This window comes from Chelonia mydas, chromosome 14 (assembly GCF_015237465.2).
Source record: "Chelonia mydas isolate rCheMyd1 chromosome 14, rCheMyd1.pri.v2, whole genome shotgun sequence".
NCBI classification, from domain to species: Eukaryota; Metazoa; Chordata; order Testudines; family Cheloniidae; genus Chelonia; species Chelonia mydas.
This window is the reverse complement of record NC_051254.2, coordinates 36678025-36704445: the sequence shown is the minus strand read 5'-3', so window position 1 is coordinate 36704445 and position 26421 is coordinate 36678025. Positions and strand designations below refer to the sequence as shown.

General features: G+C 50.8%; 3 protein-coding genes across 4 annotated transcripts in view; 1 reads left to right on the top strand and 2 right to left on the bottom strand.

Annotated features, from left to right (window-relative positions):
* The window catches only part of LOC102936186 (butyrophilin-like protein 2), a 1677894-nt gene that overhangs the window by 1030705 nt on the left and 620768 nt on the right, over positions 1-26421 (top strand).
* LOC114020220 (butyrophilin subfamily 1 member A1) overlaps positions 1-26421 on the bottom strand; it is a 1361724-nt gene that overhangs the window by 938780 nt on the left and 396523 nt on the right. Inside the window, 2 exon segments of the mRNA XM_043528139.1 lie at positions 12528-12560; positions 16634-16666. Of these exon segments, the coding sequence (XP_043384074.1) occupies positions 12528-12560; positions 16634-16666 (66 nt within the window).
* Positions 17540-21490, bottom strand: LOC122462855 (E3 ubiquitin-protein ligase TRIM52-like). Of its 2 annotated transcripts, XM_043528312.1 has the most exons (3): positions 20739-21490; positions 17938-17960; positions 17540-17822 (listed from the first exon to the last, which is right to left on the bottom strand). In XM_043528312.1, the coding sequence occupies exons 1-3, from the start codon at positions 21207-21209 to the stop codon at positions 17753-17755; spliced, it is 564 nt and encodes a 187-aa protein (XP_043384247.1). In that variant the 5' UTR covers positions 21210-21490; the 3' UTR covers positions 17540-17752. The 2 variants fall into 2 exon arrangements, with proteins under 2 accessions (XP_043384247.1, XP_043384248.1); XM_043528313.1 differs by lacking the exon at positions 17938-17960.

Genomic DNA, 26421 nt, shown 5'->3' with positions numbered 1-26421 from the left:
CCTGGCAGGTCACACCGGGGGTGTTAACGACTACAGCCAGCTCACAGCATGGGCACAGTGCTGGCTACACAGAGGGCAGAGTGAGCCAAACCCGCTCCCTCCCCTGGCTGTGTGGGAGCAATAAACCCCTGGGAGCTCAGGGAGTGGGGTTTGGGTCTGTTCATTCCGTGTCCTGAGTGTGAGGGACGAGGGGCAGAGCTTCTCTGTGCACCGCACAAACCAAACTGACTTTCTGTTCACAGTGAGAGCTCTCAAGACCTTCCCCAGGGGTCTATGGAACTTGTTGTAAAGTCTGAGATTCCCCCTCCCCTCCCATTTCAATGAACAAAGGGACCTCACCTTTCTCTGCACCACTCGCCGCTGGAAGTGAACAACAGGAGAGATGGGTTACAAGGTAGAAGATTTATCTGAAAGCTTTGCAAACTCATAGGAATCTTGTGTCTACCGGTACAAAGTAGAACACACACAGCGGTGCTTTGCCTCGGGGTTAGGGTTTAAGATGAGGGTGAGGTTAGAGTTAGGGTTAGCTGCAGGCCCCTCACACACTCCAGTCAGCTCCCCCAGCAGCACTGTGTGCCTCCTCTTCTCCTCACCCCGTCTTCCAGCCAGGTCCCTCCCCTCCCACTCTGGTCAGACCTCTGTTGATTTGGGTGAAAATCAGAAAAGCCTGATTTTATTGGAAATCAGTTTTTCCAGTTTTCCGCTTTTCACAGCAATCAATAGGGTTATTGGCAGAGTTGATGGGGAGGGATGCATATGAAGGTGGCGGGTGGGTATGAGGGACCCCATGTGAGGGATTCTGTTAAACACTGGACATGTCGAACAGTCCCCAGCAATGACCCTGGCCTGGACGGTCTAGGGCTACTCAGGGCCTGGGCTCAGGCTGCTGTGTCGGTAACTTCCATGGGGTTTTAGGACAATTGGCCCCTTCCCCTTCAGAGCCCGTCTGGGTCAGCGCGAGCAGCCCTGACTTCACTGCTTGTGTCAGGTGAGAATTCGGAGACATTCCCCATCACACATTCAAACACTAGCACGTTATTTGTCATTGTTCCATCCCTCGTGTGTTTTGTACTTTCCACATCACACATGTGTACCCCCTCCCACCCTATCAGAATTCTCTCAGTGGGAATACCTTCCCCCCCCAACCCCTGCTGAAATGGGGGGTTCTGCTCATTTCCCACCTGTCTCCCCGTTGCTCTGCAATGTCCCCACTTCAGGCATAGCTGCAGCCTGAGCCATAACTTCCCTTGGGCCTCCAGGCACAGCGAGGTCCCCAGGGACAATTGAGGGAATCCCCGTCCTGTCACGATCTTTACAATGAAGCTTTGTCTACACTGGCAACTGAATGACAAACCCTTTGTTGTTCAGAGTTCTTAAAAAAACACAAACGCAAAAGACAAAAGTTTTGCCAGCAAAAAGCATCGGCGTGAGCAGCTCTTTGTCTACCACCAAAGCTACTTCTCTTTGTTGGGCGTGGAAGATTGTATCAGCGGCAGGGCTCTCTCCCTCCGACAAACAGCGGCTACACTGCGCGCCTCTCAGTGGCACGGCTGTAGGGGCACGGTTGTGTCGCTAAAAGGTGCGTAGTGCAGACAAATCCGAAGTCGCAGCCTCCCTTCGGCTTCGTTCCAAACGTCTCGTCCGCCTGGTAATCTCTAGTTTACTGATCCGCCAGTTTTTTGGGAAACATTCTCATATAATCTTTACGCCACCCCACTGGCCCCAGACACTGACCTTTCTCGCTCTTCAGTTCAGATTGCAGCTTCTCTAACCTCTCTAAGGGGGAGAAAAGGGGGAGGGGTGAGATTTCATTCCATCATGTTTATGGTGAATTTCCTATTGTTGTTTAATGCAGCTCAGCTCTGGGGGCAGATTAGTCGATCATTGGGGTGACGGGACTGGGTGGGAGGGGGTGGAGCCCGCAGCCAATAGCACAGGAGAGCAAATGGGCAGAGTGACACTGTAGGGAGCAGCACGATGACATCATCAGCCACCATGTCCCTGGCCACCTTCAGTCTGACAGGTCACAAGGGGGGTGTTAATGACTACAGCCAGCTCACAGCATGGGCACAGTGCTGGCTACACAGAGGGCAGAGTGAGCCAAACCCGCTCCCTCCCCTGGCTGTGTGGGAGCAATAAACCCCTGGGAGTTCAGGGAGTGGGGTTTGGATCTGCTCATTCTGTGTCCTGAGTGTGAGGGACGAGAGGCAGAGTTTCTCTGTGCACCACACAAACCATATTGACTTTTAGTTCATAGCGAGAGCTCTCCATAACTGCCTCAGGGGTTTATGAAACTTGTTGCAAAGTTTGAGATTCCCCTCCCCTCCCATTGCAATGAACAAAGGGACCTCACCTTTCTCTGCATGATGTGCCGCTGCAAGTGAATAACAGGAGAGGTGGGTTACAAGGTAGAAGATTTATATGAAAGTATTGCAAACTCATAGGAGTCATTTTATCCACTGGTAGAAAGCAGAACACACACAGGGGTGCTCTGCCTCTAGCTATTCCCACTGCCAGCGTTATACTGGGGACACAAGGCCTAGTGCAGGTAAAATGCTGAGTAAATGGCTCTGCCCTTTCACTATTGGCTGATGCCCCACGCTGAACTCGATGGTGTTTCTCTCTGTCTGGAACGGGATAACTTTTGATAACCATGTCCCACGCAGTGTTTCAGGATATGTTCTAGCTGTCAATGGGCAGAACCCTCCGGATTTTGGTGAAAACTGGAGAACTGTAAAAACCCGATTTCCATGAAAATCACCGTTTGATCCCTCAGGATACATGGTGAGGCAGTGAGCTCAGGGTTAGGGTTCAAGGTGAGGGTGAGGTTAGAGTTAGGGTTAGCAGGTCTTCACAGCGCTCCACTCCCCCCCCGGCCCAGCTGCACTTCTTGTCTCCAATTCTCCTCACCCCCGTATTCAAGCCAGGTCCCTCCCATCTCCACTCTGGTCAGAACTCTGTTGATTTGGGTGAAAATCAGAAAAGCCTGATATTACTGGAAATCAGTTTTTCCAGTTTTCTGCTTTTCACAACAATCAATAGGGTTATGGGCAGAGTTGAGGGGAGGGATGCTTTTGAAGGTGGCGGGTGGGTATGAGGGACCCCATGTGAGGGATTCTGTTAAACACTGGACATGTCGAACTGTCCCCAGCAATGACCCTGGCCTGGACGGTCTAGGGCTACTCAGGGCCTGGGCTCAGGCTGCTGTGTCGGTAACTTCCATGGGGTTTTAGTACAATTCGCCCCTTCCCCTTCAGAGCCCGTCTTGCTCAGCGCGAGCAGCCCTAAGCTCACTGCTTGGGCTCTGGTGACAATTCGGAGACATTCCCCATCACACATTCAAACACTGGCACGTTATTTGTCATTGTTCCATCCCACGTGTGTTTTGTACTTTCTCCACAACACATGTGTACCCCCTCCCATCCCATCAGAATAGTCTCTGTAGAAATACCTTCCCCCCACAACCCCTGCTGAAATGGGGAGTTCTGCTCATTTCCACCTGTCTCCCCGTTGCTCTGCAGTGTCCCCACTTCAGGCATAGCTGCAGCCTGAGCCATCACTTCCCTTGGGCCTCCAGGCACAGCTGGGTCCCCAGGGAGAATGGGGGGAATCCCTGTCCTGTGAGGATCTTTACAATGAAGCTTTGTCTACACTGGCAACTGAATGACAAAGCCTTTGTTGTTCAGAGTTGTTAAAAAAAAGACACACACGAAAAAGACAAAAGTTTTGCCAGCGAAAAGCACTGGCGTGAGCAGCGCTTTCTCTACCACCAAAGCTACTTCTCTTTGTGGGAGGTGGAAGATTGTATCAGCGGCAGGGCTCTCGCCCTCCGACAAACAGCGGCTACATTGCGCGCCTCTCAGTGGCACGGCTGTAGGGGCACGGTTGTGTCGCTAAAAGGTGCGTAGTGCAGACAAAGCCTAAGTCGCAGCCTCCCTTTGGCTTCGTTCCAAACGTCTCGTCCGCCTGGTAATCTCGCGTTTACTGATCCACCAGTTTTTTGGGAAACGTTCTCATATAATCTTTATGCCACCCCATTGGCCCCCGACACTGACCTTTCTCGCTCTTCAGTTCAGATTGCAGCCTCTCTAAGGGGGAGAAAAGGGGGAGGGATGAGATTTCATTCCATCATGTTTATGGTGAAGTTCCTATTATTGTTTAATGCAGCTCAGCTCTGGGGGCAGATTAGTCGATCATTGGGGTGACGGGACTGGGTGGGAGGGGGTGGAGCCCGCAGCCAATCAGCACAGGAGAGCAAATGGGCAGAGTGACACCGTAGCGAGCAGCACGATGACATCATGAGCCACCAAGTCCCTGGCCACCTTCTGCCTGGCAGGTCACACCGGGGGTGTTAACGACTACAGCCAGATCACAGCCTGGGCACAGTGCTGGCTACACAGAGGGCAGAGTGAGCCAAACCCGCTCCCTCCCCTGGCTGTGTGGGAGCAATAAACCCCTGGGAGCTCAGGGAGTGGGGTTTGGGTCTTTTCATTCCCTGTCCTGAGTGTGAGGGGCGAGGGGAAGAGATTCTCTGTGCACCGCACAAACCAAACTGACTTTCTGTGGACAGTGAGAGCTCTCAAGACCTGCCTCAGAGGTCTACGAAACTTGTTGTAAAGTCTGAGATTCCCCCTCACGTCCCATTGCAATGAACAAAGGGACCTCACCTTTGTCTGCACGATGCGCCGCTGGAAGGGAACAACAGGAGAGGTGGGTTACAAGGTAGAAGATTTATCTGAAAGTATTGCAAACTCATAGGAGTCTTGTTTCTACCGGTACAAAGCAGAACACACACAGCGGTGCTCTGCCTCTAGCTATTCCCACAGCCAGCGTTATACTGGGGACACAAGGCCGACTGCAGGTAAAACGCTGAGTACATGGCTCTCCCCTTTCGCTATTGGCTGATGCCCCACGCTGAACTCGATGGTGTTTCTATCTGTCTGTAACGGGATAACTTTTCATAACCATGTCCCACGCAGTGTTTCAGGGCATGTTCTAGCTATCAATGGGCAGAACCCTCCGGATTTTTGTGAAAACTGTAGAACTGTGAAAACCTGATTTCCATGAAAATCACCTTTTGATCCCTCAGGATACAGGGTGAGGCAGTGAGCTCAGGGTTAGGGTTCAAGGTGAGGGTGAGGTTAGAGTTAGGGTTAGCAGGCCCCTCACCGCACTCCAGTCTCCGTCCCCGTCCCCGCCCCGCTGCACTTCTTGCCTCCTCTTCTCCTCACCCCCATATTCCAGCCAGGTCCCTCCCATCTCCACTCTGCTCAGAACTCTGTTGATTTGGGTGAAAATCTGAAAAGCCTGATTTTATTGGAAATCAGTTTTTCCAGTTTTCCACTTTTCACAACTATCAATAGGGTTATGGCCAGAGTTGAGGGGGAGGGACGCATTTGAAGGTGCGGGGTGGGTTTGAGGAGCCCAGTTGGATGCACCACTGGTCCTATGTAAACAACAAAGTGTGTGACCCTCTAGTTCAGTGGCTCTTAACCTTTACTGCAGCCTGCACCGCTTTGGTTCTCAATATGTTCTCGCACCCCTTATCAAAAATCGTTGAAGCAGGTCAGTTCTTTAAACCTAGATATATCATAACTATAGAATGAAAGAGAGAGAATTATATACATATGAACATAGGTTTGATGAAACAAAGCAGTTGTACTTACGTGCCTGTGCTTAATTTGTGTTTTCGATAATTTACCTTCTAAAAAAATCTGTCATGTCTCGCACCCCCAGGAAAGGCATCTCGCACCCCAGGTTAAGAACCACTGCTCTAGTTAAAGAAATGCCACATCATTGTGATCTATGGTTTAAACTCTCAGGGCGAGATTCTGTGTTGAAAACCTGCAGCCCAGGCGCACGTGAGGGTGACTGTGGCTTTTACCACAAACCCCGCATCCCCCTGATCCTGGGTGCTCTGGATGCCAAAGCAGCCCCCGCGGTAACTCAGGGCTTGTCTGCATTGGAAGGTTTCACCAGTACATGGTAAGGTGGGAATTTAAACTGCTCTTGTTACACGGGTATAACACCCCATGGCAGCTCTGTTACTCCATATTGGGAGTGAGATTTTCTGGGTTTAGCTTCTGCCTTTAGTTACAGCAGCCTTTCCCTGGGTGTATATGGGCAGCAGCACGGCCCAGAATCTCTGCGGCACTGTGCGCAGTGGCCCCGCCCTGACACACCCCTCTTGTTCCCAGGCCCATCTCCCCTACACCCCTACAATAGGGCTTGTGAGTTGGTCCTCAGAGGGCAGCCTGCAGATGTTCTCTGCGCTGCCTGCACTGGAGGAATCCTCCCACAGCTGGATCCAGGCCTTCTGGAGCCCTTTTATGCTGCTCTGGTCCTTTTGCTAACATAACAAGGTTGAGATGGGGGTGAAAATCTCCACTCCGTGTATTAATAAGAGTCCAGCCTTTCTGGGCATGAAGGTAGCATTGAGCAAGTGACCTGGGTGTAAGCAGTGCACCAGCCCAGTGCGATCAGCCTGAGTCTGCAGGCAGCGCTGTTTGCTGCTCACACTCATCACAGTGGGCTTGGGATGGTGACACTAAAACTTAATCGATGATCATTTAATTGTCACCATTTGCAATTATCTCACTGCTGATCATTTTAGCAGAAACATCCAACTTCTGTGCTTCTCCCTCATAGCTGGATTCAAGGACAGATACTGGGGAGAGGAGCAGTGGGGCAGCTACCTGTCTTCAAAGGTTGTTTTGGTGAGGAACAGTGAATTCAAGCCAGCTCCTACCTCCATCCAAATACAGCAAGACCTCTTTGTATGCTAAAATAGGGCGGGGAGAAAGGAGATACATTTCCCCTCTTTCCCCTCCAGTACCAAATGTCTCCTTGATATCAGAACAAATACACACAGACACACACTCACACACACATGGTCACTGAGGGTGAAATCCTGCCCCTTCTCATGTTACATGGCTGTGAAAGACCAGGACACGGGTGGCAGATCCCATGTGAGGGATTCTGTTAAACACTGGACATGTCGAACAGTCCCCAGCAATGAACCTGTCCTGGACGGTCTAGGGCTGCTCAGGGCCTGGGCGCAGGATGCTGTGTCGCTAACTTCTATGGGGTTTCAGGACAATTGGCCCCTTCCCCTTCAGAGCCCGTCTGGGTCAGCACGAGCAGCCCTGAGTTCACTGCTTGGTCTCTGGTGACAATTTGGAGACATTCCCCATCACCCATTCAAATACTAGCATGTTATTTGTCATTGTTCCATCCCTCGTGTGTTTTGTACTTTCTACAGAACACACGTGTACCCCCTCCCATGCCATCAGAATTATCTCGGTGGGAATACCATCCCCCCACAACCCCTGCTGAAATGGGGGGTTCTGCTCATTTCCCACCCGTCTCCCCATTGCTCTGCAGTGTCCCCGCTTCAGGCATAGCTGCAGCCGGAGCCATCACTTCCCTTGGGCCTCCAGGCACAGCCGGGCCCCCAGGAACGATGGAGGGAATTCCCGTCCTGTGAGGATCTTTACAATGAAGCTTTGTCTACACTGGCAACTGAATGACAAAGCCTTTGTTGTTCAGAGTTCTTAAAAAAACACAAACGCAAAAGACAAAAGTTTTGCCAGCAAAAAGCATCGGCGTGAGCAGCGCTTTGTCTACCAACAAATCTACTTCTCTTTGTTGGGGGTGGAAGATTGTATCAGCGGCAGGGCTCTCGCCCTCCGACAAACAGCGGCTACACTGCGCGCCTCTCAGTGGCACGGCTGTAGGGGCACGGTTGTGTCGCTAAAAAGTGCGTAGTGCAGATAAAGCCTAAGTCGCAGCCTCCCTTCGGCTTCGTTCCAAACGTCTTGTCCGCCTGGTAATCTCTAGTTTACTGATCCGCCAGTTTTTTGGGAAACGTTCTCATATAATCTTTACGCCACCCCATTGGCCCCCGACACTGACCTTTCTCCTTCTTGAGTTCAGATTGCAGCCTCTCTAAGGGGGAGAAAAGGGGGAGAGGTGAGATTTCATTCCCTCATGTTTATGGTGAAGTTCCTATTATTGTTTAATGCAGCTCAGCTCTGGGGGCAGATTAGTCGATCATTGGGGTGAGGGGACTGGGTGGGAGGGGGTGGAGCCCGCAGCCAATAGCACAGGAGAGCAAATGGGCAGAGTGACACCGTAGCGAGCAGCACGATGACATCATCAGCCACCATGTCCCTGGCCACCTTCTGCTTGGCAGGTCACACCGCGGGTGTTAACCACTGCAGCCCGCTCACAGCATGGGCACAGTGCTGGCTACACAGAGGGCAGAGTGAGCCAAACCCGCTCCCTCCCCTGGCTGTGTGGGAGCAATAAACCCCTGGGAGTTCAGGGAGTGGGGTTTGGATCTGTTCATTCTGTGTCCTGAGAGTGAGGGACGAGGGGCAGTGTTTCTCTGTGCACCCCACTAACCATATTGACTTTTAGTTCACAGTGAGAGCTCTCAAGACCTGCCTCGGGGGTCTATGAAACTTGTTGCAAAGTTTGAGATTCCCCCTCCCCTCCCATTGCAATGAATGAAGGGACCTCACCTTTCTCTGCACGATGTGCCGCTGCAACTGAATAACAGGAGAGGTGGGTTACAAGGCAGAAGATTTATATGAAAGTATTGCAAACTCATAGGAGTCATTTTTCCACTGGTAGAAAGCAGAACATGCACAGGGGTGCTCTGCCTCTAGCTATTCCCACTGCCAGCGTTATACTGGGGACACAAGGCCTAGTGCAGGTAAAACGCTGAGTAAATGGCTCTCCCCTTTCCCTATTGGCTGATGCCCCACGCTGAACTCGATGGTGTTTCTCTCTGTCTGGAATGGGATAAATTTTGATAACCACGTCCCACGCAGTGTTTCAGGGCATGTTCTAGCTGTCAATGGGCAGAACTCTCCGGATTTTGGTGAAAACTGGAGAACTGTAAAAACCTGATTTCCATGAAAATCACCGTTTGATCCCTCAGGATACAGGGTGAGGCAGTGAGCTCAGGGTTAGGGTTCAAGGTGAGGGTGAGGTTAGAGTTAGGGTTAGCAGGTCTTCACAGCACTCCACTCCCCCCCGCCCAGCTGCACTTCTTGCCTCCTCTTCTCCTCACCCCCATATTCCAGCCAGGTCCCTCCCATCTCCACTCTGGTCAGAACTCTGTTGATTTGGGAGAAAATCAGAAAAGCCTGATTTTATTGGAAATCAGTTTTTCCAGTTTTCTGCTTTTCACAACAATCAATAGGGTTATGGGCAGAGTTGAGGGGAGGGATGCTTTTGAAGGTGGCGGGTGGGTATGAGGGACCCCATGTGAGGGATTCTGTTAAACACTGGACATGTCAAACAGTCCCCAGCAATGATCCTGGCCTGGACGGTCTAGGGCTACTCAGGGCCTGGGCTCAGGCTGCTGTGTCGGTAACTTCCATGGGGTTTTAGGACAATTGGCCCGTTCCCCTTCAGAGCCAGTCTGGGTCAGCGTGAGCAGCCCTGACCTCACTGCTTGGGCTCTGGTGACAATTCGGAGACATTCCCAATCACCCATTCAAACACTAGCACGTTATTTGTCATTGTTCCATCCCTCGTGTGTTTTGTACTTTCTCCACAACACACGTGTACCCCCTCCCATTCCATCAGAATAGTCTCTGTAGAAATACCTTCCCCCCACAACCCCTGCTGAAATGGGGAGTTCTGCTCATTTCCCACCCGTCTCCCCATTGCTCTGCAGTCTCCCCTCTTCAGGCATAGCTGCAGCCTGAGCCATCACTTCCCTTGGGCCTCCAGGCACAGCTGGGTCACCAGGGACAATGGAGGGAATCCCTGTCCTGTGACGATCTTTACAATGAGACTTTGGCTACACTGGCAACTGAATGACAAAGCCTTTGTTGTTCAGAGTTCTTAAAAAAACACACAAGAAAAAGACAAAAGATTGGCCAGTGAAAAGCACCGGCGTGAGCAGCTCTTTGTCTACCACCAAAGCTACTTGTCTTTGTTGGGGGTGGAAGATTGTATCAGCGGCAGGGCTCTCTCCCTCCGAGAAACAGTGGCTACACTGCGCGCCTCTCAGTGGCACGGCTGTAGGGGCACGGTTGTGTCACTAAAAGGTGCGTAGTGCAGACAAAGCCCAAGTCGCAGCCTCCCTTCGGCTTCCTTCCAAACGTCTCGTCCGCCTGGTAATCTCTAGTTTACTGATCCGCCAGTTTTTTGGGAAACGTTCTCGTATAATCTTTACGCCACCCCACTGGCCCCAGACACTGACCTTTCTCGCTCTTCAGTTCAGATTGCAGCCTCTCTAAGGGGGAGAAAAGGGGGAGGGGTGAGATTTCATTCCATCATGTTTATGATGAAGTTCCTATTATTGTTTAATGCAGCTCAGCTCTGGGGGCAGATTAGTCGATCATTGGGGTGACGGGACTGGGTGGGAGGGGGGTGGAGCCCGCAGCCAATAGCACAGGAGAGCAAATGGGCAGAGTGACACTGTAGCGAGCAGCACGATGACATCATCAGCCACCATGTCCCTGGCCACCTTCAGTCTGACAGGTCACACCGGGGGTGTTAACGACTACAGCCAGCTCACAGCATGGACACAGTGCTGGCTACACAGAGGGCAGAGTGAGCCAAACCCGCTCCCTCCCCTGGCTGTGTGGGAGCAATAAACCCCTGGGAGCTCAGGGAGTGGGGTTTGGATCTGCTCATTCTGTGTCCTGAGTGTGAGGGACGAGAGGCAGAGTTTCTCTGTGCACCGCACAAACCATATTGACTTTTAGTTCATAGCGAGAGCTCTCCATAACTGCCTCAGGGGTTTATGAAACTTGTTGCAAAGTTTGAGATTCCCCTCCCCTCCCATTGCAATGAACAAAGGGACCTCACCTTTCTCTGCATGATGTGCCGCTGCAAGTGAATAACAGGAGAGGTGGGTTACAAGGTAGAAGTTTTATATGAAAGTATTGCAAACTCATAGGAGTCATTTTTCTACTGGTAGAAAGCAGAACACACACTGGGGTGCTCTGCCTCTAGCTATTCCCACTGCCAGTGTTATACTGGGGACACAAGGCCTAGTGCAGGTAAAACGCTGAGTAAATGGCTCTCCCCTTTCCCTATTGGCTGATGCCCCACGCTGAACTCGATGGTGTTTCTCTCTGTCTGGAACGGGATAACTTTTGATAACCATGTCCCACGCAGTGTTTCAGGGCATGTTCTAGCTGTCAATGGGCAGAACCCTCCGGATTTTGGTGAAAACTGGAGAACTGTAAAAACCTGATTTCCATGAAAATCACCGTTTGATCCCTCAGGATACAGGGTGAGGCAGTGAGCTCAGGGTTAGGGTTCAAGGTGAGGGTGAGGTTAGAGTTAGGGTTAGCAGGTCTTCACAGCGCTCCACTTCCCCCCGCCCAGCCGCACTTCTTGCATCCTCTTCTCCTCACCCCCATATTCCAGCCAGGTCCCTCCCATCTCCACTCTGGTCAGAACTCTGTTGATTTGGGTAAAAATCAGAAAAGCCTGATTTTATTGGAAATCAATTTTTCCAGTTTTCTGCTTTTCACAACAATCAATAGGGTTATGGGCAGAGTTGAGGGGAGGGATGCTTTTGAAGGTGGCGGGTGGGTATGAGGAACCCCATGGGAGGGATTCTGTTAAACACTGGACATGTCGAACATTCCCCAGCAATGACCCTGGCCTGGACGGTCTCAGGCTACTCAGGGCCTGGGCTCAGGCTGCTGTGTCGGTAACTTCCATGGGGTTTTAGGACAATTGGCCCCTTCCTCTTCAGAGCCCGTCTGGGTCTGCGCGAGAAGCCCTGAGTTCACTGCTTGGGCTCTGGTGACAATTCGGAGACATTCCCCATCACCCATTCAAACACTAGCATGTTATTTGTCATTGTTCCATCCCTCATGTGTTTTGTACTTTCTCCACAACACACGTGTGCCCCCTGCCACCCCATCAGAATTGTCTCGGTGGGAATGCCTTCCCCCCACAACCCCTCCTGAATGGGGGGTTCTGCTCATTTCCACCCATCTCCCCATTTCTTTGCAGTGTCCCCACTTCAGGCATTGCTGCAGCCTGAGCCATCACTTCCCTTGGGCCTCCAGGTACAGCCGGGTCACCAGGGACGAAGCAGGGAATCCCCGTCCTGTGAGGATCTTTACAATGAAGCTTTGTCTACTGACAACTGAATGACAAAGCCTTTGTTGTTCAGAGTTGTTTAAAAAAAGACACACGCAAAAGACAAAAGTTTTGCCAGTGAAAAGCACTGGCGTGAGCAGCGCTTTGTCTTCCACCAAAGCTACTTCTCTTTGTTGGGGGTGGAAGATTGTATCAGCGGCAGGGCTCTCTCCCTCCGACAAACAGCGGCTACACTGCGCGCCTCTCAGTGGCACGGCTGTAGGGGCACGGTTGTGTCGCTAAAAGGTGCGTAGTGCAGACAAAGCCCAAGTCACAGCCTCCCTTCGGCTTCGTTCCAAACGTCTCGTCCGCCTGGTAATCTCGCGTTTACTGATCCGCCAGTTTTTTGGGAAACGTTCTCATATAATCTTTATGCCACCCCATTGGCCCCCGACACTGACCTTTCTCGCTCTTCAGTTCAGATTGCAGCCTCTCTAAGGGGGAGAAAAGGGGGAGGGGTGAGATTTCATTCCATCATGTTTATGGTGAAGTTCCTATTATTGTTTAATGCAGCTCAGGTCTGGGGGCAGATTAATCGATCACTGGGGTGACGGGACTGGGTGGGAGGGGGGTGGAGCCCGCAGCCAATGACATCATCAGCCACCATGTCCCTGGCCACCTTCTGCCTGGCAGGTCACACCGGGGGTGTTAACGACTACAGCCAGCTCACAGCATGGGCACAGTGCTGGCTACACAGAGGGCAGAGTGAGCCAAACCCGCTCCCTCCCCTGGCTGTGTGGGAGCAATAAACCCCTGGGAGTTCAGGGAGTGGGGTTTGGGTCTGTTCATTCCCTGTCCTGAGTGTGAGGGACGAGGGGCAGAGCTTCTCTTTGCACCACACCAACCAAACTGACTTTCTGTTCACAGTGAGAGCTCTCAATACCTGCCCCAGGGGTCTGTGAAACTTGCTGTAAAGTCTGAATTTCCTCCTCCCCTCCCATTGCAATGAACAAAGGGATCTCACCTTTCTCTGCATGATGTGCCGCTGCAAGTGAATAACAGGAGAGGTGGGTTACAAGGTAGAAGATTTATCTGTAAGTATTGCAAACTCATAGGAGTCATTTTTCTACTGGTAGAAAGCAGAACACACACAGGGGTGCTCTGCCTCTAGCTATTCCCACAGCCAGCGTTATACTGGGGACACAAGGCCTAGTGCAGGTAAAACGTTGAGTAAATGGCTGTCTCCTTTCCCTATTGGCTAATGCCCCACGCTGAACTCGATGGTGTTTCTCTCTGTCTGGAACGGGATAACTTTTGATAACCACGTCCCATCAATTGCAGTGTTTCAGGGCATGTTCCAGATATCAATGGGCCCAAACCTCCGGATTTTGGTAAAAACTGGAGAACTGTAAGAGCCTAATTTCCACTAAACTCACCGTTTGATCCCTCAGGATACAGGGTGAGGCAGTGAGCTCAGGGTTAGGGTTTAAGGAGAGGGTGAGGTTAGCGTTAGGGTTAGCAGGCCCCTCACCGCACTCCAGTCACTTCCCCGCCCCAGCTGCACTTCTTGCCTCCTCTTCTCCTCACCCCCGTATTCCAGCCAGGCCCCTCGCCTGCCCACTCTGCTCAGAACTCTGTTGATTTGGGTGAAAATCAGAAAAGCCTGATTTTACTGGAAATCAGTTTTTACAGTTTTCCGCTTTTCACAACAATCAATAGGATTATGTGCAGAGTTGAGGGGGAGGGACACATTTGAAGGTGCGGGGTGGGTTTGAGGAGCCCAGTTGGATGCACCACTGATCCTATGTAAGCAACAAAGTGTGTGACCCTCTAGTTCAGTGGCTCTTAACCTTTACTGCAGCCCTCACCCCTTTGGTTCTCAATATGTTCTCGCACCCCTTATCAAAAATCGTTGAAGCAGGTCAGTTCTTTAAACCTAGATATATCATAACTATAGAATGAAAGAGAGAGAATGATATACATATAAACATAGGTTTGATGGAACAAAGTAATTGTACTTACGTGCCTGTGCTTAATTTGTGTTTTCGATAATTTACTTTCTAAAAAAATCTGTCATGTCTCGCACCCCCAGGAAAGGCATCTCGCACCCCAGGTTAAGAACCACTGCTCTAGTTAAAGAAATGCCACATCATTGTGATCTATGGTTTAAACGCTCAGGGTGAGATTCTGTGTTGAAAACCTGCAGCCCAGGCGCACGTGAGGGTGACTGTGGCTTTTACCACAAACCCCGCATCCCCCTGATCCTGGGTGCTCTGGATGCCAAAGCAGCCCCTGCTGTAACTCAGGGCTTGTCTGCATTGGAAGGTTTCACCAGTACATGGTAAGGTGAGAATTTAAACTGCTCTTGTTACACGGGTATAACGCCCCATGTCAGCTCTGTTACTCCGTATTGGGAGTGAGATTTTCCGGCTTAGCTTCTGCCTTTAGTTACAGCAGCCTTTCCCTGGGTGCATATGGGCAGCAGCATGGCCCAGAATCTCTGCGGCACTGTGCGCAGTGGCCCCGCCCTGACACACCCCTCTTGTTCCCAGGCCCATCTCCCCTACACCGCTACAATAGGGCTTGTGAGTTGGTCCTCAGAGGGCAGCCTGCAGATGTTCTCTGCACTGCCTGCACTGGAGGAATCCTCCCACAGCTGGATCCAGGCCTTCTGGAGCCCTTTTATGCTGCTCTGGTCGCTTTGCAAACATAACGAGGTTGAGATGGGGGTGAAAATCTCCACTCCGTGTATTAATAAGTGTCCAGCATTTCTGGGCATGAAGGTAGCATTGAGCAAGTGACCTGGGTGTAAGCAGTGCACCAGCCCAGTGCGATCTGCCTGAGTCTGCAGGCAGCGCTGTTTGCTGCTCACACTCATCACAGTGGGCTTGGGATGGTGACACTAAAACTTGATCGATGATCATTTAAATGTCACCATTTGTAATTATCTCACTGCTGATCATTTTAGCAGAAACATCCAACTTCTGTGCTTCTCCCTCATAGCTGGATTCAAGGACAGATACTGGGGAGAGGAGCAGTGGGGCAGCTACCTGTCTTCAAAGGTTGTTTTGGTGAGGAACAGTGAATTCAAGCCAGCTCCCACCTCCATCCAAATACAGCAAGACCTCTTTGTATGCTAAAATAGGGCGGGGAGAAAGGAGATACATTTCCCCTCCTTCCCTGCCAGTACCAAACGTCTCCTTGATACCAGAACAAATAGACACAGACACACACAGACAGACACACACACAGGGTCACTGAGGGTGAAATCCTGCCCCTTCTCATGTTACATGGCTGTGAAAGGCCAGGACACGGGCGGCGGATCCCATGTGAGGGATTCTGTTAAACACTGGACATGTCGAACAGTCCCCAGCAATGAACCTGGCCTGGACGGTCTAGGGCTACTCAGGGCCTGGGCTAAGGTACTGTGTTGGTAACTTCCATGGGGTTTTAGGACAATTGGTCCCTTCCCCTTCAGAGCCCGTCTGGGTCAGCGCGAGCAGCCCTGAGTTCACTGCTTGGTCTCTGGTGACAATTCGGAGACATTCCCCATCACCCATTCAAACACTAGCACGTTATTTGTCATTGTTCCATCCCACGTGTGTTTTGTACTTTCTCCACAACACACGTGTACCCCCTCCCACCCCATCAGAATCGTCTCTGTGGAAATACCTTCCCACCACAACCCTTGCTGAAATGGGGGGTTCTGCTCATTTCCCACCCGTCTCCCCATTGCTCTGCAGTGTCCCCTCTTCAGGCATAGCAGCAGCCTGAGCCATCACTTCCCTTGGGCCTCCAGACACAGCCAGGTGCCCAGGGACAATGGAGGGAATCCCCGTCCTGTGACGATCTTTACAATGAGGGTTTGTCTACACTGGCAACTGAATGACAAAACTTTCATCGTTCAGAGTTGTTAAAAACACACAGACACACGCACACACGCGAAAGAAAAAAGTTTCGCCAGTGAAAAGCACTGGTGTGAGCAGCGCTTTATCGGCGGGAGAGCTCTCCTGCTGATGAAGCTACTGCTGCTCATTTGGGGTGGAATTTTTTTGTCAGCGGCAGGGCTCTCTCCCACCGACAAACAGCGGCTACGTTGCGCACCTTTTAGTGGCACGGCTGCAGTAGCACGGTTGTGTCGCTAAAAGGTGCGTAGTGCAGACAAAGCCTAAGTCGCAGCCTCCCTTTGGCTTCATTCCAAGTGTCTCGTCTGCCTGGTAATATCCACTTTACTGATCCGCCACATTTTCGGGAAACATTGTCATATAATCTTTATGCCACCCCATTGGCCCCAGATGCTGACCTTTCTTGCTCTCCAGGTCAGATCACAGCCTCTCTAGGGCAGTGGTTTTCAACCTTTTTTCATTTGCACACTCCTACAAAATTTTGAATGGTGGTGCAGACCCCTTTGGAAATGTTAGACATAGTCTGCTGACCTGCCGGGGTCTGTGGTCCGCAGGTAGAAAACCACTGCTCTAGGGGGAGAAAAGGGGGAGAGGTGAGATTCTCTGTAATATTTATGGGAATAACCCTGACATCAGTTAATGTAATGAGCCCAGACACTGACCTTTCTCGCTCTCCAGTTCAGATCGCAGCGTCTCTAGGGGGAGAAAAGGGGGAGAGATGAGATTTCATTCCATCGTGTTTATGGTGAAATTCCTATTCTTGTTTAATGCAGCTCTGCTGTAGTTATGAAATAGAGAAACAAAGGGAGAGACACAGATGGGTCCATCTATTGAGGTCACCGCACCCCCATCCTAGGCCAGCTCCTGAGCTTGTGGGTGGTGCCTGTTCCCTGATCCTAGTGACACATGGGAACAGCTCCCTCTAAGGCCAGGTTAGTTGGGTGATGCCTTAGCTAAGAACAGGGTGGAGGTGTCTTTCTTTAGCTGGGTGCTCAGGTCAGCATGAGCCAGGGAGGGAGGTGTGGATGGGCCCCGACAGACATCGCCTCTAAGATCAGCTCTTTCCCACTTGGAGCTCGTCCATTTGGTGTCAGCCCTGGGGTACCAACACTGCTGGAAATGGAGGTAGCGTCATGTCTGTCAGTCACTGCTGAGCACAGCCTGAGCGAGAGCATCTTGTGCCCAGTGTGAGCACCATCTCAGACCAGCCGTGCAAATCCTGAGTGAGTTTGTTTTATTACAGCAATCCTAGCCACAGCTCACCAGTGCAGCTGGTGCGGAGAATTCTCTGAAAGGCCCAGGGAACAAGACAGTGACAGTTGATTGTTCTTGATTTTTTAGTGGTTGGAAATGAGCCCAATATAGCTCTCTCTGGGCACAGACACAAATTTTACATACAACTCAAAATGAGTTAATCCCTGCCACCTAAACATGTACTCAGAGCACATACTGTATCTGTTAAAACCATGAACTAAGCCAGTTCACACCTGGTGGTGACAGAGTGTGTAGGTGACAGTTCTAAAGGTACAGCATTTCATTCTAACTTCTTCACGAAGACAAACAAGACTGGCTGTGCATCCTGAAAGAGCGCACGCAGACTGTGGGGGCAGGAAGTGGGGAGTGGGGTGGCTGGATTGTCCTTAAGTGTTCAAAAACGAGGTGGTACAATTGTTTTTGTTCAAGATCTTGTGATATTTTTTATCCAGTCTTTTCATGTATTTGGACCTGACTGAGGAGTTGTGAGCGCTTGGGGTAGGCACTGCTAAATATGAAAGTGGCGTTCATTTACCTCTGAGCTCCTGCAGTTGAGTAGAAATGGCTTCCTGTTCCTGAACATTCACATTTCCACTCCTAAAGAGAAGACATTCTCTGTCATCTTTCAGCTCAGCTGTTCAGTGCAGTAATGCTGCAGTGCATTGAACAGGAATGTCAGAGGAAATGACAAAGGCAAATGCATGTACAGTACCTGCTTGATGTGCTTGTCTCCCCCTGAACGGAGAAATGGGGAAACTGTCAAGACTTTAATAAAACCAAGTGAAAAAACATCCAGTGACCATTCCCCATGGGTGTGCCACACATTTTCAGGCACAAAACCCTCTTCCCATCAGGGCAATCCCATTTCAGAAGGGTAAATTCCCAGCCATCCCTGCTTCCCTAGGTATTTATGAATTTCGTTCATCTGAGCAAATAATGTAGCTAACTTATTCACCCCTCTATGGCTACAGTTTGCTAAACCCACTGCCATGCACCTTTGTCAGCCACAAAGAGTTATGCTTCTGTATGGACCAGCATTCGCCAGAATAAGTCACAGCTTCACAGCTGATAAGGCCTGAAGGGGCCATTCTGAACATCTGGTCTGACCTCCTGTTTTTGAGCACATGCCAAAGAACCTCCCACAGAGATTCCTGCAGCATCAGCTTGTGGCTGAGCTAGAGCCGATCGCTGAAGGATGCCCAGCAATGATTTAAAGACTCCAAGTCATGGGGAACCCACCACAACCCTCGGTAAGTTGTTCCAATGGAAAATCCCCCTCATGGTAAAATATTTGCACCTTACTTCTAGCCTATATCTGTCTAGCTTTAACTTCCAGCCATTAGATCTCATTCTGCCTTTGTCTGCTGAATTAAAGAGCCCTCTCCCAGACGAGGCTTCCCTCTACAGGGCTAATAAGATTAAAAGGCAGAAAAAAACTTCTCTTAGTAACTAAAACAAGGAGGGATAACTCAGTGGTTTGAGCATTGGCCTGCTAAACCCAGGGTTGTGAGTTCAATCCTTGAGGGGGCCATTTAGGGATCTGGGGCAAAAATTGGGGATTGGTCCTGCTTTGAGCAGGGGGTTGGACTAGATGACCTCCTGAGGTCCCTTCCAACCCTGACATTCTAGGATTCTAAGGAGCTCTGGCTCTGCTATGGGGATGGAGCTTAGTGAAGAATTTATTAGACAGATAAGATTGGTCCATGGAGCTCAGACACTTCCATATGGCAAAAGGGGACAGAGACTATATTGAAGGGGGGATGCTCTCAGAGCAAGAGGGGCCATCGAGTGCCATATGCCAGAAGACAAGGCTGGAGAGAGAGAAAGCAGGAGGGTCTCTGCCTTGCCTGAGATGCTGACCAGACCTCAGAGTCATGTCTACACTAGAAGGGCTGTGGCCGCTCAGCTCTCCCGATACAGCTGCACCGCTGCAGTGCCTGTGGTGAAGACGCTCTGTGCCGACGGGAGAGAGCTCTCCTGTTAGCATAAAACACCCAACCCCGTGAGCGGCAGTACCTCTGTTGGCGTAACTTATGTCACTCACGGGGGTGGAATATTCACACCCCTGAGTGACACAAGTTTTGCCAACATAGGCTTTGTGTAGCCAGAGTGATAGAGGGGTGAGAGCAGACACAGGGGATAGGGGGCAGTTTGTCTCAGGACTGTTTGTTATTTTGTGTAGATCTGAAGTCTCTCTGTGCTTTCTTAAAAATACAAGTGCCTGTGGTGAAGAAATCCCTTTGGTAAGCCTGTGTTCCTGTCTCGCCTGACACATTGTCCCTGAAGGGGTCAGTCGAGAACTCAGCGTGCCCACAGTGTGCTGGAAATCTGCCGGGGCGTGTGTAACCAACTGGGAGCTTGGGAGGGCTGCGGCTCTGGTTCTGGGGTTTCAGACCGCTGGGGTGTGGAGAACCACATCCCAAAGAAGGGCAGCAGACATGGGGTCTGCAGTTGGGAGTGCAGCTGAGAGACCCAGAGCTGAAGTCTTAGAAGCATGTGGGTTCCTATGGTTAGGTCCAGTCACAGCAGACTGGTATCTGTCCAGACAGGGTTGTGATGAAGTGGGACTGTTCTTAATGTTTCCTCTGAATAGTGTGGGGGTGCCTCAGTTTCCCCTAGGGAGGTGGTAGAATCTCCTTCCTTAGAGGTTTTTAAGGTCAGGCTTGACAAAGCCCTGGCTGGGATGATTTAACTGGGACATGGTCCTGCTTTAAGCAGGGGGTTGGACTAGATGACCTTCTGAGGTCCCTTCCAACCCTGATATTCTATGATTCTATGATTCTATGATTCCCCTATGCAGTTCTTAAGTATCTAGGTGGTGGAGTAAGGGTGTATGATCACTGCAGAGCCCTAGAGGGCAGGTGTGTGCAGGAGTCTGGACACAGAGAATGGCCGACACCCTGTTTCCTGGCAACTGATGGGATGGGCCCTTCCCCCCTGCAAGGTGAGAGCTAAAGGGCTGGAGAACAAAGGAATCACGTGATGTCCTGGCCTGGGAAAGGGACAAAGCCCAGAGGAGGAGGGGCTGGAGGGAGTTTCAGTTTTGGGGCTGGCTGGGACATGGAGTGAAATGCAGACGTGGTTTTCTGGCTCACTGCCCCCCAAAATGGACCCAGCTGAGGGGTCCAGTTCTCTGCACCTGCAAGCTCTGTTTTAAACCACGTTCCTGTTGTTTAATAAACCTCTGTTGTACTGGCTGGCTGAGAGTCGCGTCTGACTGTGAAGTTGGGGTGCAGGACCCTCTGGCTTCCCCAGGAGCCCCGCCTGAGTGGACTTGCTGTGGGAAGCGCACGGAGGGGCAGAGGATGCTGAATGCTCCGAGGTCAGACCCAGGAAGGTGGAAGTTGTGTGAGCTTTGCGTCCTGAAGACAGGCTGCTCACAGAAAGGAGACTTCCCCAGAGTCCTGATTGGCTTCATGGGGAGCAGTTCCAGAGCATCGCCCGGGGACTCCGTGACAAGGGTGTGACACAGGGCCCTGAAGGGATTTAATTAGCCAACAAAAACACCCCTACCTTGGACTCGTGAACAGCCTTTGCCATGGGAATCACAGTGTGAGAGCGGTGAGCCGGGGATCCTTTGCAATCCTCACAAAGGGCTTTGCCATCCTTCTTACAGAACCATGTGAGCTCTTTGCCATGTTCCTCACAGACATTCCCTTCCCTTCCCCTTTGTCCGGGCTTTAAGACCCATTGTTTGATTAACTGTATTATGTTGCCCAGCAATATGTTGGGCCTGAAGGCTCTTTTCTGGAACGTTTCTCCACACTGAGGACAGGCGGCTGTCTCCACTCCCGCACAGCGCTGGGTGATGCAGCCCCGGCAGAAGTTGTGCCCACACTGTATAATCACCGGGTCTGTCAAATAATCCCGACAGATGTGACAAATAGCATTATCTAGCTCTCTACCAGCTAAAGTCATTGGGGCCGGGGGTTCCAGACCCTCACCCTCACGTTTCCCACTCCCTGGTGGAGCAGGTGTCTCCATGGCTGCTGGGCTCTCAGTCTGTCTGTCTCCTTCCCCAGCTCTGTGCGTTCTGCTGCCGCTGCTGGGAGGTGCCTGCTGCTGGCCTCTGCCCTGCTCAGTGCGGGGGGGGGGGGGGGGGGTGAAGAGAAGGGAGGGGCCTGGAGGGGAAAGAGGAGAAGGGAAACAGAAAAAAGGGGAGGAAGAACTGACTGGGAGAGGAGGAGGAATGACAGTTAGAAAGGGCAGGAAAGCAGCTCTGCGGACACCCCCTCGCCAGTGAGCAGGGAGGGGTTTTAGCTCCATGTTTGACACGGGTGAGATGGACCCTGGAGCACTGCGCCCGGTTCTAATGGCTGCATTTTGAAAAGGACGTTCAAAAATAGTGGAGAGGAAAAAGAGCCACAAATGTGATTCGAGGGCTGGAGAAAATGCCCTACAGGGGCAGACTGAAAGAGCTCAATCTGTGCAGTTTATCAAAAGGAAGAGTGAGAGGTGACTTGATCATGGTGTTTATGTGCCTTCATGGGGAGAAAATCCTGGGTCTTAAAGGGCTCTGTAATCTAGTGGAGAAAGGCAGGACAAGGACCAATGGCTGGAAGCTGAAGCCAGACAAATCCAAATGAGAAATAAGGCTCCATTTTTTTAACAGTGCAGGGTGATTAGCAAACTCCAAAGGGGGAGGATGCTCCATCTCTTAATGTCTCCCAGTCCAGACTGGTGCCTTTCTGGAAAGATGCTTTAGTCAAACACAAGTTATTGGGCTCAGTAACTAGGTGAAATTCACTGGCCTGTGTTATAAAGGTCAAACTAAATCTAATGGTCCCTTCAGGTTTTAAAAACTAGGAAACTGTGAATTCTGGCAGGGCTGAGATCATCTGAGGCCTCAGTGCTGGAGAAATAGCATGAATATTGCTACACTAAGTAGGCTGTGAGTAAAGTGTGCCCATTGCCAGGAGCTTTCCTGCAGGTCCCTAAAAATGCAGAAGGACAATAGGGAAGAAAACCCATGAGTTTGAGGGTCTGAGACTAGCCTAGTGCTTCCAAGGGAACAATGAATGTTCCACTGACTTCTGTTCATACTCACTTTCCAGCCAGTTTTGATTCTGTGTTCATATTTAGAATAAAACATTGATCATTACACCGTGACTGGAACCAACAAGAACATTGTTATTCAGTAATGCTGGGGCCTGGTTTTCTCTGCTCCTAAGAACAGACAAATAAGTGTGGTCAGCGCTCACAGCCCAGTTCGGTTTATTGTTTCCTCATCCTCACTGCCCACAGTTGCGCTGGGAGTCTCCGTCACTCACGTTACATCTCGCGTGTAGATTGTGAGCTCCTAGGGCCAGGGACGTATCTTTGTTACACGTCTGTGACTGGGGTTCCTGGGCACTACTAGACCATTGCTGATACTGAGAACCATTCACAGCAAGTGGGGGGATAAACAAATGTGGTTGCCCAGGCTGGCTCCTTCATCGCTAACCCCACCTCAGAGTAATACAGCACCACTTGCCCCTCCTGAATTCCCCAGGCACAAATGTGGACAGGGGAGCTGGCTTGGGCGGAAGGGATGTATTAGAGGGAATTACTGAGCTCCTGAGGACAGACATGATTTCTTTAGCAAAGCTTTTGATATGGTCTCCCACAGTATTCTTGTCAGCAAGTTAAAGAAGTATGAATTGGATGAATGGACTATATGGTGGATAGAAAGCTGGCTAGATCATCGGGCTCAATGGTCTCATCGGGCTAGATCATCGGGATCAATGACTCAATGTCTAGTTGGCAGCTGGTATCAAGTGGAGTGCCCCAGGGGTCAGTTCTGCCTCCAGTTTTTTTCAACATCTTCATTAATGATCTGGATGATGGGATTAATTGTACCCTTAGGAAGTTCGCAGATGACACTAAACTGGGGGAAGAGGTAGATGTGCTGGAGGGGAGGGATAGGGTCCAGAGTGACCTAGACAAATTGGAAGACTGGGCCAAAAGAAATCTGATGAGGTTCAACAAGGACAAGTGCAGAGTCCTGCACTTAGGACGGAAGAATCCCATGCACTGCTACAGGCTGGGGACCAACTGGCTAAGCGGCAGTTCTGCAAAAAGGGACCTGAGCATTACAGTGGACGAGAAGCTGGATACGAGTCAGCAGTGTGCCCTTGTTGCCAAGAAGCCCAACGGCATATTGGGCTGCATTAGTAGCAGCATTGCCAACAAATTAAGGGAAGAGATTATTCTCCCCTATTCAGCACTGGTGAGGCCAGATCTGGAGTATTGCATCCAGTTTTGGGCCCCCCCCACAGAAATGATGTGGACAAGTTGGAGAGAGTCCAGTGGAGGGCAATGAAAATGATGAGGGGGCTGGGGCACATGACTCATGAGGAGAGGCTGAGGGAACTGGTCTTATTTAGTCTGCAGAAGAGAAGAGTGAGGGGGGATTTGATAGCAGCCTTCAGCTACCTGAAGGGGTTTCCAAAGAGGATGGAGCTAGGCTGTTCTCAGTGGTGGCAGATGACAGAACAAGAAGCAATAGTCTCAAGTTGCAGTGGGGAAGGTTTGGGTTGGATATTAGGAAAAACTATTTTACTAGGAGTGTGGTGAAGCTCTGGAATGGGTTACCTAGGGAGGTGGGGGAATCTCCATCCTCACATGTTTTTAAGGCCTGGCTTTACAAAGCCCTGGTTGGGGTGATTTAGTTGGTGTTGGTTCTGCTTTGAGCAGGGGGTTGGACTAGGTGACCTCCTAAGGTCTCTTCCAACCCTAATCTTCTATGATTCTATGATTCTATATCCATCACAGCATATCAGGGGGAACAGGAGAGGGCAGGTAGCCATTAGCTCAGCTGTAATAGGGTCATAGGTCTCCGGCTTTACCCACTGGACCTGCCGCCTCTGCCTAACCCATTTCTAGTAAAGTTGAACCCCAAATGCGCAAATAGAGAGTGGGGGGATAATTTTCTTGGCAGCAGCACTGCTGAGAAGGATCTGGGAGTTGTGGTGGATCACAACCTCAACATGAGTCTGCAATGCCATGCTGTTGCAAAAAAAGCAAATGCAATTTTAGGTTGCATTAACAGAGGCATAGCATGCAAGTCATGGGAGGTGATAGTACCGCTCTACTCGGTGCTGGTTAGGCCTCAGCTGGAGGACTGTGTCCAATTTTGATCACCAATGTATAGAAAGAATGTTGAGAAACTGGAAAGGATCCAGAGGCGAGCAGCAAAGATGATCAAAGGGATGGGAATGCAGCCATCTGAGCAAAGGCTGAAGGAACTGGGTATGTTTAGTTTAGAAAAGGAAATTAAGGGGGGACATTATAATCTTCAAATACTTGAAAGGCTGCCATAAAAAAGATGGAGAAAAGTTGCTCTCTTGACACAGAGGGCAGGACGAGAGGCCGTGGTTTCAAACAGCGTAGCAAATTTAGATTAAATTTGAGGAAAAACCTTCCTAACTTCCTAACTGTAAGACAGAAAAACTGCCTAACTGTAAGAACAATAGGGCAATGGAACAGATGCCAAGGGAACGCGTGGAAGCTCCTTCACTGGAGGTTTTCAAAAGGAGGCTAGGTAGCCATTTGTCTTATATGGTTTAGGCACAACAACTCCTGTATCTCGGCAGGGGTTAGACTCGATGGCCCTTGTGGCCTCTTCTAACTCTGTGATTCTTTGGTTCAATGATTCTAAAAAAAAATACACATGGTGACAGCACAGCCTGCCACACCCACACCAGCTGCCCCCATCCCATTTCTTCCCCTAGACTCTGCTCTTCCTTACTCCTACTGAAAGTGGCAGCTGCCTAATAAAGAGACACAGGTTACCGCTCAGTAATGGTGCTTGTGGCCCCAGCACCAGGTGACCCCGCTGAGCTCTCTTCTGAGCCCCTCTCCCTTCCTGCCTGTTGTTCTCTGCTGCCCTCGACTTGCCCAGGATCACTTTGTGTTAGCAGCAAAATGAGGTCTGGATGAAGCATGGTCTGAGGATGCCTCTCCCCCATCCCACCCAGAGACCAGGGTGAAGCCCGGGCAGTCAGGTTTACTGGGCCCTGTCTTAGCACAGGGGGCTGGATGTGGTGACTTCTCGAGGTCCCGTCCAATCCGACATTTCTATCAGTTAGCTCTGGCCTGTCTGAGACTCTCCGGGCCTTGGGGCCTGACCTGGTGCCCATTGCAGTCAATGGTCAGATTCTCATTGGCCGTTGGGTCTGGCCCTAGCGCACATCTCATCACCTATGTATGGCACTGTGTGTTGTTAGGGGCCTAGCGACCCCTGGGTTATTGTTACAGAGAGACACTGAGCTGAGATCACAGAGTTCTGCCTCATTTGTTAAATCTCCTCTGGATTTCTGCCCTCCTGCTCCTGAGAATGAAAATGTCAGAAAGTAACAACAGCCCTGGGGCTGCTCCGAGTGACTCTGCAGAGACACTGTGAGTTCTATTGCTCCAGAGGCTGAAGTGCAAACCCCAGCCCAAGCCAGGTGCCAGATAAGACGCAGGCTGCAGCTTTCAGTTTGAATGTGGCAAACCCCAGGTAACTGAAGAGGAAGGAGCAGGGAGAAACTAACAATGTGATTTTATCGGCTGTTCTTTTATGTGGCCACATTATTTTCCCCCCAAGAAAATAGACTCAGTCTGGTGAGAATGAGGGAGAAAAATAGCATGTAAAAATTAAGGGGGAAAGTTATCAAGGCACCCGAGTTAAGGTTCAGATCCTGCCCACCATTCCCAGGGCTTTCTCCCCTCCCTCATCGTTTATGATCCTGCTGAGATGATGACCTTTGGTAACAGCAGCAGAAGGGTGCAGGTGGCGAGCAGGGAGTACAAAGGGTAACAGTTTATTGAGCTGCAGAGGGGAGCCTCTGAGGTCAGAGTCTCCTTTTTTATTGCACATCATTGAACTATTATCTGACAGACGGGCCCTGAGTCAGGGCACCAGCGACGCGGAGCCTGTGTGCCCCAGAACACACTGACAGGGAACAGTCATTAAACACCCCGTGCCTGTGCTGACCGAGCTCAGGGGATCTGAGACGCTTCAGGTGCGGCTCTGAAGGGAGTTCCAGGGTAAGGTGCAGAATTCCCTGCTCCGCTACAGACTCCCTGTGTGGCCTTAGGCAAGTCACTTAGGCCCAGAGTTTCCAAGGTGTTTTGATGTCTGTGATGCAGATAGGCGCCTAGTGGAATTTTCAAAGATGCCTGGGCACTTAGCTTCCAATGGGAGTTAGGCACCTAGGTGCTTTTGAAAATC

Coding starts and splice junctions, on each gene's coding strand:
- LOC122462855 (XM_043528312.1), bottom strand. CDS start 21,209: ATGGAGACACCTGCTCCACCAGGGAGTGGGAAACGTGAGGGTGAGGGT. Junction 17,961..20,738: donor AGGCTGTTCACGAGTCCAAG/GTAGGGGTGTTT, acceptor TTCTCCGTTCAG/GGGGAGACAAGCACATCAAG. Junction 17,823..17,937: donor GAGACAAGCACATCAAGCAG/GTACTGTACATG, acceptor TCTTCTCTTTAG/GAGTGGAAATGTGAATGTTC.